The following is a 15,487-nucleotide window of genomic DNA, read 5'->3' on the forward strand; positions in this document are numbered from 1 at the left end:
TCAGTCAAGGAGAACTTAGCCTCTTGCACCTTCTTGAACCACTGAAGGAGAAACCTTTCCGCGAGAAAATCAGGAATTCCCTTGGTGGGAGAGTATCTCCCAACTGATGTCTGGATGAATCACTACTTCTTCAGTGCCTCTTTGAAAAATCTGCTTTTGCAAAACCGTGTTCTTACCGGTTGCCTTGCTGGCTGGGGAACTCTGGGAGTTGAAGTCCACATGTCTTCAAGCTGCCAAGGTTGAGAAACCCTGCCTTTACCACCACACCAAACTGGCTTCAGAATCGAGTTGGGCGCGGTGAAAGGTCCCCTGTGCAAGCGCCGAGTGGTGCCTGACCCTTTGGGGGGGGGGGGGCGCCGCTTTCGCGGCGTTTTCTTGGCAGACGATAGAGCGGGGCGGCTGGCCACCGCCCTCCCCAGCAAGCCGGGTGCTCCTTTTACCGGCCTCGGAAGGACGGGAGGCTGAGTCGGCCTGAGCCGGCCGCCCAGAGAGACTCGGGTCGCGGGCAGAGTTTCGGCCGCAAGGCTGCCGCTGCCGCTGCCGCTCTGCGCCGCACGGGGCTCTGCACGGAATCCAGCTCGGGAGGTGCGAACCCGGATTCCTGCCACGCGCCTTGGGACGGCGCGGAGACTCCGTGCGCTCGCGGAAACGCTGCAGCGGCCGCCGGGACTCCGGCAGGCCGTCCCTCCGCGAGCCCCAGGGGCCGCTGCCGCCGCCGCCGCCGCCTTGAAGCCGCCCAGGGGGCGCGGGGCGGGCGCGGCGGGCCAATGGCCGGCGGGGCGGGCGGGGCCCTCCGCGGCCAATCGGAGCGCGCCGGGCGGGCGAGCGGGCCGGGGCTGTAGGCTCGGCGGCGGCGAGGAGCGGCGCGGCGGGCGCGATGGAGCTGCGGCGCACGGTGAGCCCCGGTCCGCGCGCCCTCCCCCCGCGGCCCCCCCGCCCGGCGCCCCCCCGCAGCCGGGCGTCGCTCGGGCGCCGCGGCATCCCCTTCCCGGGCGGCGGCGTCTCTGCAGGGCGGGGGAGACCGGGAGAGGCGCCGAGGGACCCCGCGGGGCTTGGGTCGGGCCTGCTGCTGCGCGGGAGCCCGCGGCACCCCGGGGGCCCTTCTGGGGGGGGCGAGCGAAGGGGGTGGCAGCGGGCCTGGCCCCGGCTGTGGGGCAGCCTGGCTGCCGGGAGGGGAGGGGAGGGGAGGCTCTTCTCTTCTCCGGGCTGCGGGCCCTCCCCTCCCCTCCCCTCCCCTCCCCTCCCTCGCCTTCACCGCGAGGGGCAAGTGGCAGAGCAGCCGCTGGGGAGCCCTGGTGCGGGAGCCGCCTTTCTCCCCCGCAGCCGCGCCCGGTCGGCGTTTATTTGCCTTCCCTGCGCAGAGCAGAGCTCCAGGATCAGCCTCCCTAGTGGGCGGGCCCTGCCTGCCTGCCTGCCTGCCTCTTGGGGGACTGGGGTGCTTCAGCCCCGAACATGCCCCCTGCTCCCCCCACTTTCCGTGCTCGCAGTGCCCTTGCAGGTGGCCGGCTGGCACAGCTTCAGGCAGCTTGCCCTGTGTGCCGGAATGGCATCTGAGCTGCAAGAGGATGGCCATGAACAGCGCAAGCTGCCCATATGGGAAGGCCCGTGCTGTCTTCTCCGTGGGTGGGCCACCTTGAGCCTGAGCTGGCCCCTGTTCAGGTTACGTAGCCAGCCTTCTCTTCCTCAGAGCACGGATCGATTTGGACTGCACCTTCTGCTGAGGGTCCTGGGTTTGTGGCCTGTCATTCTGAGAAGTCGCCCAGTGCATTTGTGTGTGTGTGTGGGGGGGCGGCTAGAAGCAGCAGCAGGCCCCTAACTCCCAAGGATGGGCAAGCCTCTCTCGGTGCCAACCTGGCCTATAAGGGCAATAACAGTGCCTGTCTCCGGGCTCTGGCTTGGCTTCAACCTTTGGCCATCTTTTCAAAGAGGGTTGGTCCTGGCCTGTCGGTTGCCAGGCGTGTCTTCTCGAGTGCTCCGTCCTGCCCAGAGAGCCTCGCTCTGCATCGCCTGCTCTTTGCTGAGCCTGCTGTACTGTAATAAACCGAGGGAGCGTTGTTGTGAGCAGGCTTCTCTTCTCGGTCTTTCCATCCTTTCCATCCCTCCTTGACCCCGTCTGCTTCCCTTGAGCTGTCCTGCAGATGTCCTCCGAGATAATGCCCCCCCCACCAGGACCTTGGCAGCCTCCTCCATGCTGGAACGGCAGGTCACGGCCCTCCCCAGGCACTCCCAGGCCCTCCTCCTTGGCCCGCTGCAGGACAGTCTCCTCCATGGGGGGGCCGGCATCCCCTGGGGCCGGGCAGAGCCGAGCCAGGGAGGTGGTCTCGCTCCCTCCCTGGCCCCGCCTCTTGCTTTATCCCTGGCCTTCCTGGGCTGCCCTCCCGGGGCGTGGGCCACAGGCTGAGCCCCCTCTCTTTGCTTTGCCTTCCCCAACCAGGTTAGGCTGGAGGTGGTTGGAGAGCAGTGGGCTGCTCCAGGGTTCCCTCCCTCGGCTGGGAAGGGGGTCTCAAAACGCTGAGCTGAGCTGTTTCCTCCCCTGAGACTGGGCTGCCAGGGCCTCTGCCTGGCCCCTGCACTCAACCCTTCCCCTCCTCTGCCCCCTTCCTCCCCTGCCATAAAGGGGGGAGGGCGGCCCGCAGTGCCCCAAGTCAGAGGCCTGAATGCTTCCGCTCTCCTCCACAGGGGCAGCCGCTTCAACGTCCCGGAAGTGGGCCTTCGGGCTGACTTCTCACTCGGCCCCCCTTTCTGCTTTCTTGCAGCTCCAGGTTTGCCGCTTCCACCTGCAGCTGCTTCAGCGCAAGAGGAGCCCCTGGCTGGTCTCTCTGCCCTGCCGGCCACACAGCGAGGCCCGGTCAGCCAGGTAGCGGGGCTCGGTCGAGGCTGGCCTGGGGCGCTCCAGGCGTGCTCGTTCCTGCGGATGTCCTGTTGGCATCAGGAGCCTCTGGGGTTGACCCAGGTCCTTGGGGTTGCACAAAGGAGGCAGGGCTCTGGTCTGCTCAGTTCACGGGTCTGTGTCTCCTGCGCTGCAGCTCCACCGGACAGAGGGGGCTGCTGAAGAGGACCTTTCTGGGAGCAGCCGTGGGGCTTCCCCTCGTGATGGGTATCTATTACGGCTTGGCAGAAAAGCAGGAGCAGCGGAAGATGCGGTTACTGGCCGGTGGCGTGGTGCGCTTTGTCAGGTGGCTACCGGAAGGCACCCTTGGCCCTTTCCCTGGGGAGGGGGCTGGAGAAAGGAGAGCCCCACCTCCTTGACTCCCTCCTAATGAAGGCCAGCTTGGCCATCATTGCAAGGTGTGGCTGGTTCTGTGGGTCTGTCGGGAGCAGGAGGGTCCAGAGGAGCCCGGCCCTGCCCCTCGCTGGTGACGTCGCTCCTGTTCCTGCGCTTGCTTCTCCCTGCGGTCCGGCGGGGCTCTGCGTGGCACAGCCCGTTTGACTTGTTGGCAGGAGGCGCTGCTGCCCTCGGAGTGTTTGCCGCCCGCCCCCTTCCCGCCCCCCCCCGGCAGCTCAGTTGGGCCAGGTGTCGGATCATTGCGATGCTTTCCAGATGCTGGACCAGGAGGGTCTCAGGCACCTTCTGCCTCCTGGGGAACTCTGATCCAGAGCCCGGGGATCTTCAAACACTCTGGGGCCAGCCCTGGAACGTGGATCCCCTTGTGCAGAAGGAGCCACTTTCTGCATCCGGGCCTGGGTTTGTCCCCAAGGCCTGGGGTGGCAGTGAGCAGGTGGACTGACGGGGCAGCCCTCAGCCTGGTTTATCTTTTCCCAAAGGTCCCTGCAGCTGGGAATCCAGATCTCCTTGGATTACTGGTGGACAAAGCACATCATGTTGAGAGGCCTTGCTGAGGTACCGTTGCTTGTCAAGCTTTGAAACCGGTCATTCGGAGACTAAAAATATATAAATTATAACGTTTAAAAGCCTGGAAGGCTTTTAAGGAAGGAAGGTCTTCATGCTCAAACCATTTATTTGGCTAAGAAATTATTTGCAGAAAAAGTTAGAAAAAAGGTATGAGGCCATGAAGAGTACAGATCTCATCGTTATTGTATCAAAGACCAAGGTCGTTGCGTTTGACAAGGAAAGTGAAAGAAGTGACTGCCGATTAAAGATACACGGCCTCAAATAGATGACTGAGCATGGGGAAATGGATGAAGAAATTTTAGGATGTGCAAATGTTGGTAGAAAGATAATAAATGGGATATGGTCTGTTGTGAAGGATGAATGGCTGTCGAAAGAAACAGAAATCTTTATCTGCAAGAGTGTGCCTGTGCGTGGTATTATGTGGAAGCAAGAGTTCAGCGTGTCAGGAGAAATGCACAAGCAAGTTGAATAAGGTGTGAATGGGCTGCCTAAGGAGCGTACGGGGTAAACGAAAAGGCCAGGAGCGAATGGTTGAAGAAGGAGCACAGTTGTACCAAAAGTGGTGTGAAAGCAGTCCGTTGAAGCGGCCTGGTCTTGCAGAGAGAATGAAGGAGGGAAACAGATTGGAAAACCAGCACGTGAACAAGCTGAGGAGGAGGAGGAGCCGTGGGTGGTTAGCTGGAGCTGATGAGGTCCTGAGAAAGAGGGACGTGGGATGTTCAGAGGGCGGAGAGCAATGCCCTGAGCTGGGTGTGGATGTGGTAGAAGCTTGCAAGGCGAGCAATGTGCAGCGGAATGGCGAGTAGCGTTGGGGTAACTCGACATCCCACTGTGTTGCCTTTTCTCTTACGGTTCCTGACTCCTTTCCTGCTCTTGTGTAGCGCTCGCCAGAATGGGGCCCGCGGTCCACCTTCCCTTGAGAGATGCGCAGAGTAGGGAGAGACGGAGGTTACCTCGCGTCAAACCCCCGTCTGTGAGGTGTGGTGGGCCCTCCACCCCATCTCTTGGCGGGGGAGTAGGATTTCCCGCTGCACACAGTGTGTATATATCCTGTGTGGTGTTTGCGGCTGCATGGCCCCGCTAGGAGGCAGTGTTGTTGCTTACCCCGGAAGGGAACCCTGCGATAGGCGTGGGCATGCGCTTGGATGTCTGCAAGTTTGCCTAGTGCAGGGAAAAGATGGGAAGAACACCTTTTGCTTCACCAAGCGGACAAGGAGGAACTGCTCCTGAGTTGCATGTTCGGGGGCAAACAAGCCGAGCCACTTCCCTTGCTTGCTTCTGACCTTCAGAACCGGGGGTGGGGGGGCAGCTCGGATATCCTCCTCCTCGTCTGAAACCCCAGAGGTGTCCCGGGATAGCCCGGGCACCCCCGCTTCTTGGGGGGTGGGGGGAGGGGGACAGCCAGGCCAAGCCGTTTGTGCCGCCGCCTGCTGCGAGGTCTGCCAGGGAGGACCTGACTGCCTGCTCCTCGCCCCGCCTTCCCTGTCAGAACAGCCCGGAGTACACGGCGGCCATGTCGAGGTGTCACCAGCGCTCCGCCGAGAGCATCGTCTTTGGGGCCACCCAGAACGGGGGCCTCTACATCAAGCTGGGCCAAGGCCTGTGTGCCCTCAACCACCTCCTCCCCCAGGAATACGTCAATACACTGCGCATCCTAGAGGACCGGGCGCTCAGGCGGGGCTACATGGAGGTGAGTGGGGCGGGGAGGGGATATTATGTCCGTGAATGCCAAGCCGGGCAGGTGGAGATCCGCCCACTTTCGCTGCTGCGTCTGCCCCCCAGGTCTTCAGGACCGGCTGCACTCAGGGACCTCGCTTGAGTAGCTCCACCCTCCTGTTTCCCCTTCCTGATCAGGAGGGAGGGTTGGCTTCCAAACCCCTCCCTCCATCCAAGGCAGTTGCTAACTCCCCGCCTGCTGTGGTCCTTTCTGGCCGTAGGTGGACGATCTCTTCCTGGAGGACTTCAATGCCAAGGCAGACCAGCTGTTCCTGGAGTTTGACTACCAGCCCATTGCCGCTGCCAGTTTGGCCCAGGTGCACCGAGCTCGGCTTCACGACGGCACCCCGGTGGCTGTAAAGGTGCGTCCGGGGGCAGACGATGCAAGGATGTGCCAGCCTGAAGGGTCAGAGGGGTGGAGTTGCTGAACTACGCTTCCCAGCATCCCTTGCTGTTGACCGTATTGGGAGTTGGTGTTCAGCTGGAGGGCAGCAGGTGACCTTCCTCCTTTTCGACTGCAAGGGACCAGGCTTCCTGGCCTGGCCCCCTCTGGGTAGGCACTCAGTTGGGGAAGGCAACACGGGAGTCTTGAGCAATGGCTCTCCTCCAGGACGGCCCCGGTTCCCAGGGCATCACCGTCTCCTGCTCCCCTGCGCAGGTGCAGTACATTGACCTGAGGGACCGGTTTGACAGCGACATCCGCACTCTGGAGTTTCTGCTGTGGATAGTGGAGCAGATGCACCCCAGCTTCGGCTTCAGCTGGGTCTTGCAGGTATCGCGTGGGAATTCTGGTCCGGATTCTCTTGGAGGAGCCCCTGCCCCTGCGTCTCTTGCTGCTGATGTGAGGGAGCGGCTCCCGGCTCCCTGGCCCCCTGCAGCACCCCTGAATTGACTTACTTGCTTGCACTTCTGAGCCCCTCCAGTCAGTGGACTCGGGGGGGGGGAACGCCGGGTCTGAGTCAGGAACCCTTTGTCTCAGCCTCAGCTACAGAACGTGACCCATTCAGAACACGGTGGGCAAAAAGGAAGAGGAGGGGCTGAGGGCATAGTCAGGCTCAGGTGGGCCTTTAGGAGGATCCCCCCTTTCAGCCCCCTTTCTTGCTCCTTTAAATGCGGCTGGAGGCTCCCAAACGGCTCATGGATGCTCGAGCCAGGTCTTCGCTGCTTTAAGAGGAACAGTGGATCCTGAAAGCCCACCCTTGGCATGCCCTTGTGCCCCTCCACAAAAGTTGGGCCCCAGTGGGAGGGGCACAGGTGTCATGGCATCTCGGGGGCAGAACAGCCCTGGTCGTCCCTCCCCTTGTGGGCAAACCCAAAGCTTTGTTGCTGGGAGCCTGATGCACAATCCAGGACTGCAGAAGTTTGCAGAAGGTGCTAGGAATGGCGATGCTGCTCCCCGCCATGTTCTTGGGTCTCTGGGCAGTGCCCAGTGTGCCTGGCACCCTACATTCCAGTTGCCTGGTGCTGCCGCGCAGGCCCGGCTGAGCCGAGGCTGCTTCTGCCTGCCCACTTTCTCTCCTCCCCCTCTCCTTCCTCCAGGACCTGAAGGGGACGCTGGCCCAGGAGCTGGATTTTGAGGTGGAAGCCCGCAACGGGGAGCGTTGTGCCCGGGAGCTGAGGCACTTCCATTTCGTGGTGATCCCTCGCGTGCACTGGGAGAAAAGCAGCAAGGTGCTCCTGGCGCTCACTCGGGGGGGTATGCAGGGAGCCCTTGTGGCTGGGGACGGGGCGAAGCGTGGAGCACCTGGCTGTTTCCTGCCGAAACGGGCCAGCTTTCCTTTAGCAGGTGGCTCTTTTGCCCTCTTTTCTCTTTCCCTAGAAGTCCTTCTAGCTAAGGCCTGGATATCATGGCTGGATTTACAGATTGTACTAAGTCATGGTACCTGTTACATGTACCGCACTAAGCCACAAGCCATTGTTGTCGGTAGCTGGAATTTCACATTGTGTCGCACCAAAACCAGGCTAGCCACAGAATGGCTTGATGTTGGGATGGGGGCCTTGCAGCTCCACCCCCAAAACCACTTGTAGCGTCCAGCCCTCAAAGCATGGCTGCTTCTGGTTTAGTGTGATGTGTGAATTCAGCCGATGTCCCTTCAGAGTATCAGCTTTGGGTTATGGTGGTCTGGAGTGAGGCTCTTAGATTCCCTGTATTTTGGGGAAATAAAATATTTGCGGGTTCTTCTCCCTTACCCACCTGGAAACATACCCTTGATTTTTGCTATGGGTCTTCAAGCTGCCTTGTGACAGCTAAGAGCTGTTTCAAGCTTTCCCTGATGAGCCGCGACATCTCCTGAAGCAATTGAGGACCTCAGATGCCAACCAAAACCGGACAAGATGCTGGGTTCAAACTTTAGGCTCCCTGAGTTACTCTTCCGTCAAGCCCAGAGCGGTGGTTACTGATCTGACTTCTCAATCCACTCATAACAACCAAACAGGAGACTAGCCATTATTGTGCCAATGTTTAAGAAAAGAAATAGAATGAACCCAGCCAGCCACCCTCTGATTCGTCTCTTAAGCACCGTCAACAAAAGACTTCACCTGGACATTGTGGGAACAATTGAGCGGGGAAAGTTAATCACTGAAGAACAAGCCAGATTTTGAAAAGAGAAGGTCAACAAAGGATCATTGCATAATCCTCCAGCATCTAATTGAGAAACATGACAATATTCCCAGAGGGTCCTTTTGTGTGACATTAATTGGTTTTAAAACTGCCCTTGATTCAGTTCCGAGGCCTTCACCCGTCTCTCAGAGGAAGGAGGCCGCATCAGTGGCCCCCTCTGCTAACACTGAGAAGAGTAAACGAGTGTACTTTGGCCCTGTCGCAGTTTAACCCTTTATTCATTCATTCATTCTATCCTGCCTTTATTATTTTTTTTATAAATAACTCAAGGCGGCGAATATACCTAATACTGCTTCCTCCTCCTCTTTTCCCCACAACCACCACCCTGTGAGGTGGGTTGAGCTGAGAGGGAGGGACTGGCCGAAGGTCACCCATCCGGCTTCCATGCCTCAGGTGGGACTAGAACTCACAGTCCCCTGGTTTCTAGCCCATTGCCTTAAGCGCTGGATCAGACTGGCTCTCTATATTAATTAACAGGATAATTCATGTCCTGGTTAACTGGTCATGTCCTGGTCAGGATCTCTATGCAGCTAAGTTTGTAGACAAACGTGTAGAAGTTCTGCTAATTGAAGGCTGATGAGAAACAGCCCTGAGGGGTGAGTTCTGCAGGCCGTTGTCCAATGAAACCCTTTCATCTGAGATGGAGATCATTTAGCAGAAAGCCACGACCTTGGGTTTGCGAAGACTTGCTAAGTAGGACTGTGTGCACAGGCGGGCACGTTGCTTCAGGCGGGCCTCCTTGAGTGAGACGTGTCTTGTCTCGGCCCCTTGTGTGAGCCCCGGAATGGAGGCCTCTGGGCAGCCCTCTGCCAACTTCATCGCTCAGCTCAGTCGGGAGCAGCACTTTCTCCGGAGGCTCCCGTGTGATTCCAGCGGCTTTAAGGCTGCTCAAGGCGTGAATTCTAGCCCGGTCTTAGTGGAGCTGAACTTGAGACACGCGCTCTGTTGTTCCTAGCCCAGTCACAATCCCCAAGGGCGCCTTTCAAGTTCAACTGCGTTCTCACCGTTGTTTTGCAGCTTGTGGTCTGGCTTCTGACATGGCCTCATGCCAGGGCTGCTTACCCGGCAGGTTGGGCTCGGAGTGAACAGGCACACGGGAATCCGGGGATTTCTGATGCTGGTTTTTATTACAGAAAAGCAGAGGAGGCCTTACAAAATAATTCCACTGGAGTTAGGCAGCTAATAAATTCAAATAAATGAGTAAGTCCGGCGACCGGTTTGTATAGAAAGCAAGCCCTGTATGTGGTGTGGTCAGTGTTCCGTATTTGCATCTCCTCCGACCCCCGCCACGCAGGAGGAGGACCAGCCCTGTCTCCTGGGTGGGAGGTCTGGGGCCTGCCTGTCTGTCTCTCGTCTTGGTAACAGCCAGATCTGATAATGCGTTTTTTTTCCGACAGTACGAGAACTTTCACACTGAGGATCTGGGTCACATCTGGATTAGGAATAACAGAGACAACACAGTTTAAAGATGGAAATTAATCCGGTTGGGTTTGGCTCCCCTTCTCTTGAGGGGTTCCTCTCAGTTTTGGAGTTGGCGGTTAGGGATGAGGCTCCGGGGCCAGAGCCCATATTAAGGGACGCGCAAGGCGTATCAACCGGCCGCCCACCAGGTGTGCCCCTGAGTCCAATTTGAGTAGAATCAATTGTTCTTTGAAGCCGGCAGATTGATTATTCGGCATGTCAGTTCCCAAGGACCTCCTCGCTGGCAAGATGGTTCTGTTTGGGTGCCGTAGGCAAATTCCATACTGGCAGGGTGAGAACTTGCCCTTCCAGCTCCAGGGAAGGAAAATCTGGAGAACCATTTATGCGTGTGTTTATCTACTGTGTTTCCACACTGCTGCTGCTCCAAGGGACTCACAACAGTTTACGACTAACAACAAACCATGACTGGAATGAAATTGCATTATTGGGTCATTACTTAAGCTCATTATTTCAATGTTGCAAATGTCCATGGTTTTAGCCCTTAAAGGTCCTTTTGAGCAGCTGAGTGTTAATAGCTTCCTGAAAAAGGATTAAGGTGCTGGATCCCTGGGGAGGCTGTGCTACAGTGGAAAGCCCCCAGTTTCAATCTCTTCCCCGATTCTCCTGCATTTCTACCCAGGACAGTATTATGATGCGGGCTCAATGCTGCTTAGTGGGTGGTCCTGCAGGTGCCTCCTAAGCTGCACATTTCATACAGCTCAGAGGCCATGGGGCTGCTTTGCAATTTGGGGCCTGGGGCTTATTTCATGCTCATTTGCGGTGACCTGCTCACTGACGGCCGTAGGGAAATGAATGCACTGAGCAGGCCCGTGGGTAGCTTTTGCTAACTCCCCCCTTTCTCCCTGCCGTTAGCGGGTCCTGACGGCGGATTTCTACGAAGCCTGCAAAATCAACGACCTGGAGGGGCTCCTCAGGCAGGGCTTAAGCCCCAAGGATGTGAGTGTCTGCGGGAATCGGGGGGGAGGGGCGGAGAAGGGTGGGGGGCCCTTCTGCTTCATCCAGAGGTGGTCACCATCGCTCACCGCCCGGGCAGGGAGCACGGCAGCACGGAGCAGAAATTGGGGGCTGCCGAAAGCCGGCTCCCCTCCCGCACCGTGGTCTTCTCCTGGCCCCTCCCAAGATAACTCTGCTCCTCCAGGGAGAAGCAGGTTCTGAGCGAAGGCACTTCTCCAGCCATAGCCTGTCCTCCTTCCTTGTCCCCCATTCAGAGACCTGCTTTCTCTCTCCCTCCAGGCAGTGCAGAAACTAATCCAGATGTGCGCTGAGCAGATCTTCCTCACTGGGTTCATCCACGCAGACCCTCACCCGGGGAACGGTAGGAGCTGCGGTCAGGGGCCGAAGGAGGGGCTGCGCCAGGGCTCAGCGGAAGGCCGTGTGTCTGAGGCAGGGGCCGGTCTGAGGCTCTGGTGCAGCCGGAAGGATTGGAGTTCAGTTGGGAGCAGGCTCGGCCACCAAGCGGCCGGTGGGTGTGGCGTGTCACCCGGGGGACTGTCTCGTTGAGCTGTCCGTGCGAACCGGCTGAGCTGAACGGGGAGGCCCGCTGCTCCGGCAGATTCCAAGACTCCTCGCCACTGCGCCCCTTGCCCTGCCTGTACCTGCTGCTGGTGGTCAGCCCCAGGGGAGCTGAGGGGTGGCACTGAAAGAGGAAGGGGACGGACGGGCAGTTGGGGCATGGGGAGAACAGTGGGGAGGGCAGGGGCGGAGGAGGGCGCCAGCTGCAGCCGCTTCTACGCAAGACCTGCACAGGTGCGACCTGCTCTGCTTTTCTCAGAACCGGCCCCGAGAGCCAGGCTGGGTGGGGAGCCAGGCCCAAAGGAGGGCAGGTTCTAAGGGACATTTCCTGGTGTGGTGGTGGGGGATTCCTCACATCCGGGCAGGACTCCAGCGTGGCCCCACTCATTCTCATTCCCCTTACCTGTCTTACAGTGCTGGTGCAGAAGGGCCCTGATGGCAAAGCTCAGCTGGTTCTCCTGGATCATGGCCTGTATGAGATCCTTCGCGAGAAGTAAGGACAGGGTGGTATGAGGTGGGAGCATCCCCTTTGGAGTACAGGTAGTTCTCAGTCAACGACCACTCGTTTGGCGACCGCTCAAAGTTATGACGGTGCTGAATAAGTGGTGATGACAACCGGTCGTCGCTGGCCACCCTGCACCCTTGGGCACCATCCCTGAGCCCCACTGCACTCGTGCTGCACCTCCCCCACCATTGTGCATCCTTGTGGACTCTTCCCCACCCTCCCCCACATGGCAGCAGCCACCCTGAGCCCCGCTGCACTTGTGCCACGCCTCCCCTGCCACCCGCACACCCCCTCCCTCCCTCTGCCATCCAGCAGCAGCCCCTTCCCTGCCCACCGGCCTGCTTGCGAGCCACCTGGGACTTGCCACTTCCTGCCAGCTTCCCCACTGACTTTGTTGGAAGCCGGCAGGAAGTTGTGAGGAGGTGCTCGCTTAATGACCCCCAGTCCTCACTTAACAACGGCAACAGGAACACCAGTAATGCCATCACTAAGCGATGTGGTCACATGACATCACTCTTTATGACCACATCGCTTAGCAGCAGGGATCCCAGTCCCAATTGCCGTCGTAACTCAAGGACTACCTGTAGCTGCCTTCTGGACCTGTGAGGGTCTGCAGCTGCATTGTCTCCCCTGCTGACGATGCTTGCGCTCCCCCAGGGAACGAGAAGCCTTGTGCAAGCTCTGGCGCGCCATCATCCTGCGTGACAACGCCTCCATGCAGCGGTACTCCAAGCAGCTGGGTGTGAAAGGTGAGGAAGGTGCAGGCAGGCCTTGGCCTGGGACTTGCTGTGGTTTATTGATTAACTGCAGTTGGCTGGATCCATACAGCACACTCAACCAGGCAAGCCATGTTATGGCTAAGATCGGCCCGTGTTTCCTGGTTATGCCTCCTCAAAAAGGTTCAGCCCCTTCCCTACCCTCCACAGAAATCTCGTTGCCGAGGGAGAAAGGCTCCCTTTTTTCTGGGCGAATCAGGATGCCTCCTGCAGATGGTGGGCGCCACTGAAGGGAGTGGGTGCAAGTGTCTGCCCTTCTTAATTTGCTGTCCTACTTGCAGCTTATTTCCAATTGCCCTTTGGTCCCTTTTGGGCCTGATGTGCAGATCTCCCTCCGCTGCTGACTGCCGCTTTCCTCTCCAGATGAGGATTACTTACTTTTCTGCGAGATCCTGCTGCAGCGGCCCATCAGCATGGCACAGCTGGCGCTGTGCAACGTGCTGACACAGGAGGAGACGGCCTACATGCAAGACATGGCCAAGAATCACTTTGGCCGCATCATGCAAGTGCTCAAGGACCTGCCCAGGTCCATGCTGCTCGTCTTCCGGAATGTCAACACCGTCCGGGGCATCAACGTGGCTCTGGGCACCCCCGTGGACCGCTACTACATCATGGCCAAAAGGTGTGAGCCAGAAGCGCCCCGACAGAGGGGGAGGGGTGCCGTGGCATCCTCGGCTGCAGCCAGGGGGAACTCCCTGCATTGATTTGCAGACTGGGATGCAAGTCCTGCTTGCGGGCAAAATGAGAAGTTGCCCAGTTACTGCTTCCTTTTAAAGCTTTGCAACACTGGATTTGAGAGGAAGCTCGCTGTTAGCGGATGCCGCGCCAACAATTCCTCTCTCGGTGAAGTGACTTCTGGCACATGTTCATGGTCTTAAACAGAATTACCCAGAAGGCATCTCATCGATCAACAGCAGCCACGAAAACTGACACCAGGAGTTCATCTCTTTTCCATTCTTGGGCTCCTCGGGGCCAGAGAGAAGTGCAGTTTGGGGTACTCTGGGTACTTTCAGAACCGGACTTGGTCTCCCCTATGCTGAGAAGCACCAGGGCGCTTCCTGCTGGGCCCTTTGCTCAAATGACCCACCAGTGAAGCTGGCCTGGGTCAGGCAGGTGCAGGAAGGCCTTTTGCAAAGAGAGTGCCTGCATTCCTGCAACTCCGGCAACTCGCCTGTAAATTAACTTTTTAATGGGTTTGCACCAAATACCAAACCTGGTTGTGGCTGAATGGGCTGGGTCTGGCTCTAAGCTGCAGAAAAGCGAAGCACCCTTTCCTCCTCCTGCAATTGCCGGGTTTAGGGCTTAACTAGGATGGTGCGAAGCCGCCTCTGGGCTGTTTGGTTGTTGGGGGGGAGGCACCAGAAGAAGTGGGCAGTGACTGGCATTTGCCGGGAGAGGACTTTGGATTGCGTTTAGCGCCAGCCATCCCAACTCTGCCACAGACGGGGTGCGATTTGGGGAAGCAAAGGCCTGCATGAAACCCTGGGGGTAGGGGGTGCTGAGGGCTGCAAGATGGATCCTGGCAAGTTGTGCCCGTAGGGTGAGCTTGGGGAGTTGAGTTTTAAATCTGCTCCTGCCTCAAAACGGAAAGGAGGCGCTACCACTTTCAGCAGTTATGGGCAAAGCGGCCAGAACAGGGATGTGGGAGGCTGCTGTTGGCCCATCTGGGCTCTCCATCTGCCCGCCTCCAGTTTGGGCACAGGCCAGCCCCTTTGAGCCTCAGCAAGCGCCAGGGTGCCCTGGTGCCCTGGCCATGTCCTCTTAGCGCCAGCAGCACGAAGGGCAGCTGTCTGTCTTCACAGTGCGGTGAAATGCTGGAGCCACACAGTCAGCCAGAAGTCTGGGGCCCTGGCCAACTTCTTCCTCATCCGCTGGATCCGCGCAATTTGGGATGGCTTTGTGTTTGAACTTACTCTCAGGTAAGGGCAAAGCAGGGTGCATGGGCCAAGATGGGATGCGTGTGGGTGCCCTGCCTTTGAAGCTCCCCCTTCTCTCCCAAAACTGCAAGACACCCCCTTCCTGATGCTCTCTGCCCACCAACCCTACGGCTCCTGTGTCCCCCTCCCCCAGGATCCAGGTCACCTCCATGAAGCTAGCGACTTCCTTGCTGCAATTCCTGGTTTATGTCGGTTTCTTGAAACACAGCGAAGAGCAAGAGCAAATCTACGAGTTCCTGCAGGCATGAGCTGAAGGCAAGGCCCTGGAAGATGCCCGCGTGCCCAGCTGGCGGGTGCAGGGGGTGGTTGTGCCCAGAGACTGTGTCCTCTTTTTATAGCAGCAGAGCTCAGCCCGTGGACTGGGAAACTGGACACTCAAGAAAGTCCCGTAGTCTTTCTGTAACAAAGTCTGTCTGGTGTTTTCTTAATTAGTTCAGAAATTTTAATAACTTAAAATGAACTCGACGGTGTTGCCATATAAGTAGTTTGTTGCCTCTTCCGTCCCTCCTTCCCTGAATTAATGGAGAAGGGGCTCTTGGTCCAGACCCCACATTCCATCGTCTTCTGCAGTTACGCGGTTTGAGGGAGGTGGCGGTTGGGCTGAACGTGGAATCTCGGGGGCCTTTTGAAGGGCCAGGTGCCAGCTTTGCTCGAGGGGCGGCGGGCACGGAACGAGGCGTCCAACCGAGTCCTTCCGGTGAGCAAAGCAGAGGCGTCCGTTGGGGAGAAACCGCGTTGCCCCCACAGCCACATCAAGGCGGGATGCTGGAGCAGCCTCTGCACCCATCTAGGCCACTGAGCCCCCCCTGAACTTCTGCTTTCGCAGGCAGACTAAGCAGCTTGAAGCTCTTGAAGCCCTTGCCTGGCGCTGCAACTCTTTTGCAGCTGTGCAATGAGATAGCTTTGAGCACAAGGGATGGGCGCAAAAGCAGGCCCGGAAGAGGCTCGCCGGCCTTGCCTGTGCAGAAGGGCTGCGCTTACCCGGGGAGCCTGCAAAGTTGGCCCCTCCTGGGAATCGCAGGCTTTGCCCTAGTTTATTAGGCCTTAGCTGAGCCCCAGGGTGCCCACCAGATGCCAAACACGGCT

At 58.5% G+C, this 15,487-nt stretch overlaps 1 protein-coding gene across 4 annotated transcripts; it reads left to right on the top strand.

Moving 5' to 3' along the window:
* The first annotated feature begins 842 nt into the window (after positions 1–842).
* ADCK5 (aarF domain containing kinase 5) lies at positions 843–14,804 on the top strand. Of its 4 annotated transcripts, none has more exons than XM_063299757.1 (15): positions 843–895; positions 2,757–2,857; positions 3,027–3,176; positions 3,766–3,841; positions 5,343–5,543; positions 5,791–5,931; positions 6,180–6,341; positions 7,109–7,240; positions 10,524–10,607; positions 10,905–10,986; positions 11,598–11,676; positions 12,346–12,437; positions 12,828–13,086; positions 14,267–14,383; positions 14,535–14,804. In XM_063299757.1, the coding sequence occupies exons 1-15, from the start codon at positions 878–880 to the stop codon at positions 14,647–14,649; spliced, it is 1,809 nt and encodes a 602-aa protein (XP_063155827.1). In that variant the 5' UTR covers positions 843–877; the 3' UTR covers positions 14,650–14,804. The 4 variants fall into 4 exon arrangements, with proteins under 4 accessions (XP_063155827.1, XP_063155828.1, XP_063155829.1 ...); XM_063299758.1 differs by having other exon boundaries at positions 6,228–6,341; positions 14,535–14,803; XM_063299759.1 differs by lacking the exon at positions 2,757–2,857 and having other exon boundaries at positions 852–895; positions 14,535–14,803.
* Positions 14,805–15,487: the final 683 nt, after the last annotated feature.

This window comes from Candoia aspera, chromosome 3, assembly GCF_035149785.1.
Source record: "Candoia aspera isolate rCanAsp1 chromosome 3, rCanAsp1.hap2, whole genome shotgun sequence".
NCBI lineage: Eukaryota > Metazoa > Chordata > Lepidosauria > Squamata > Boidae > Candoia > Candoia aspera.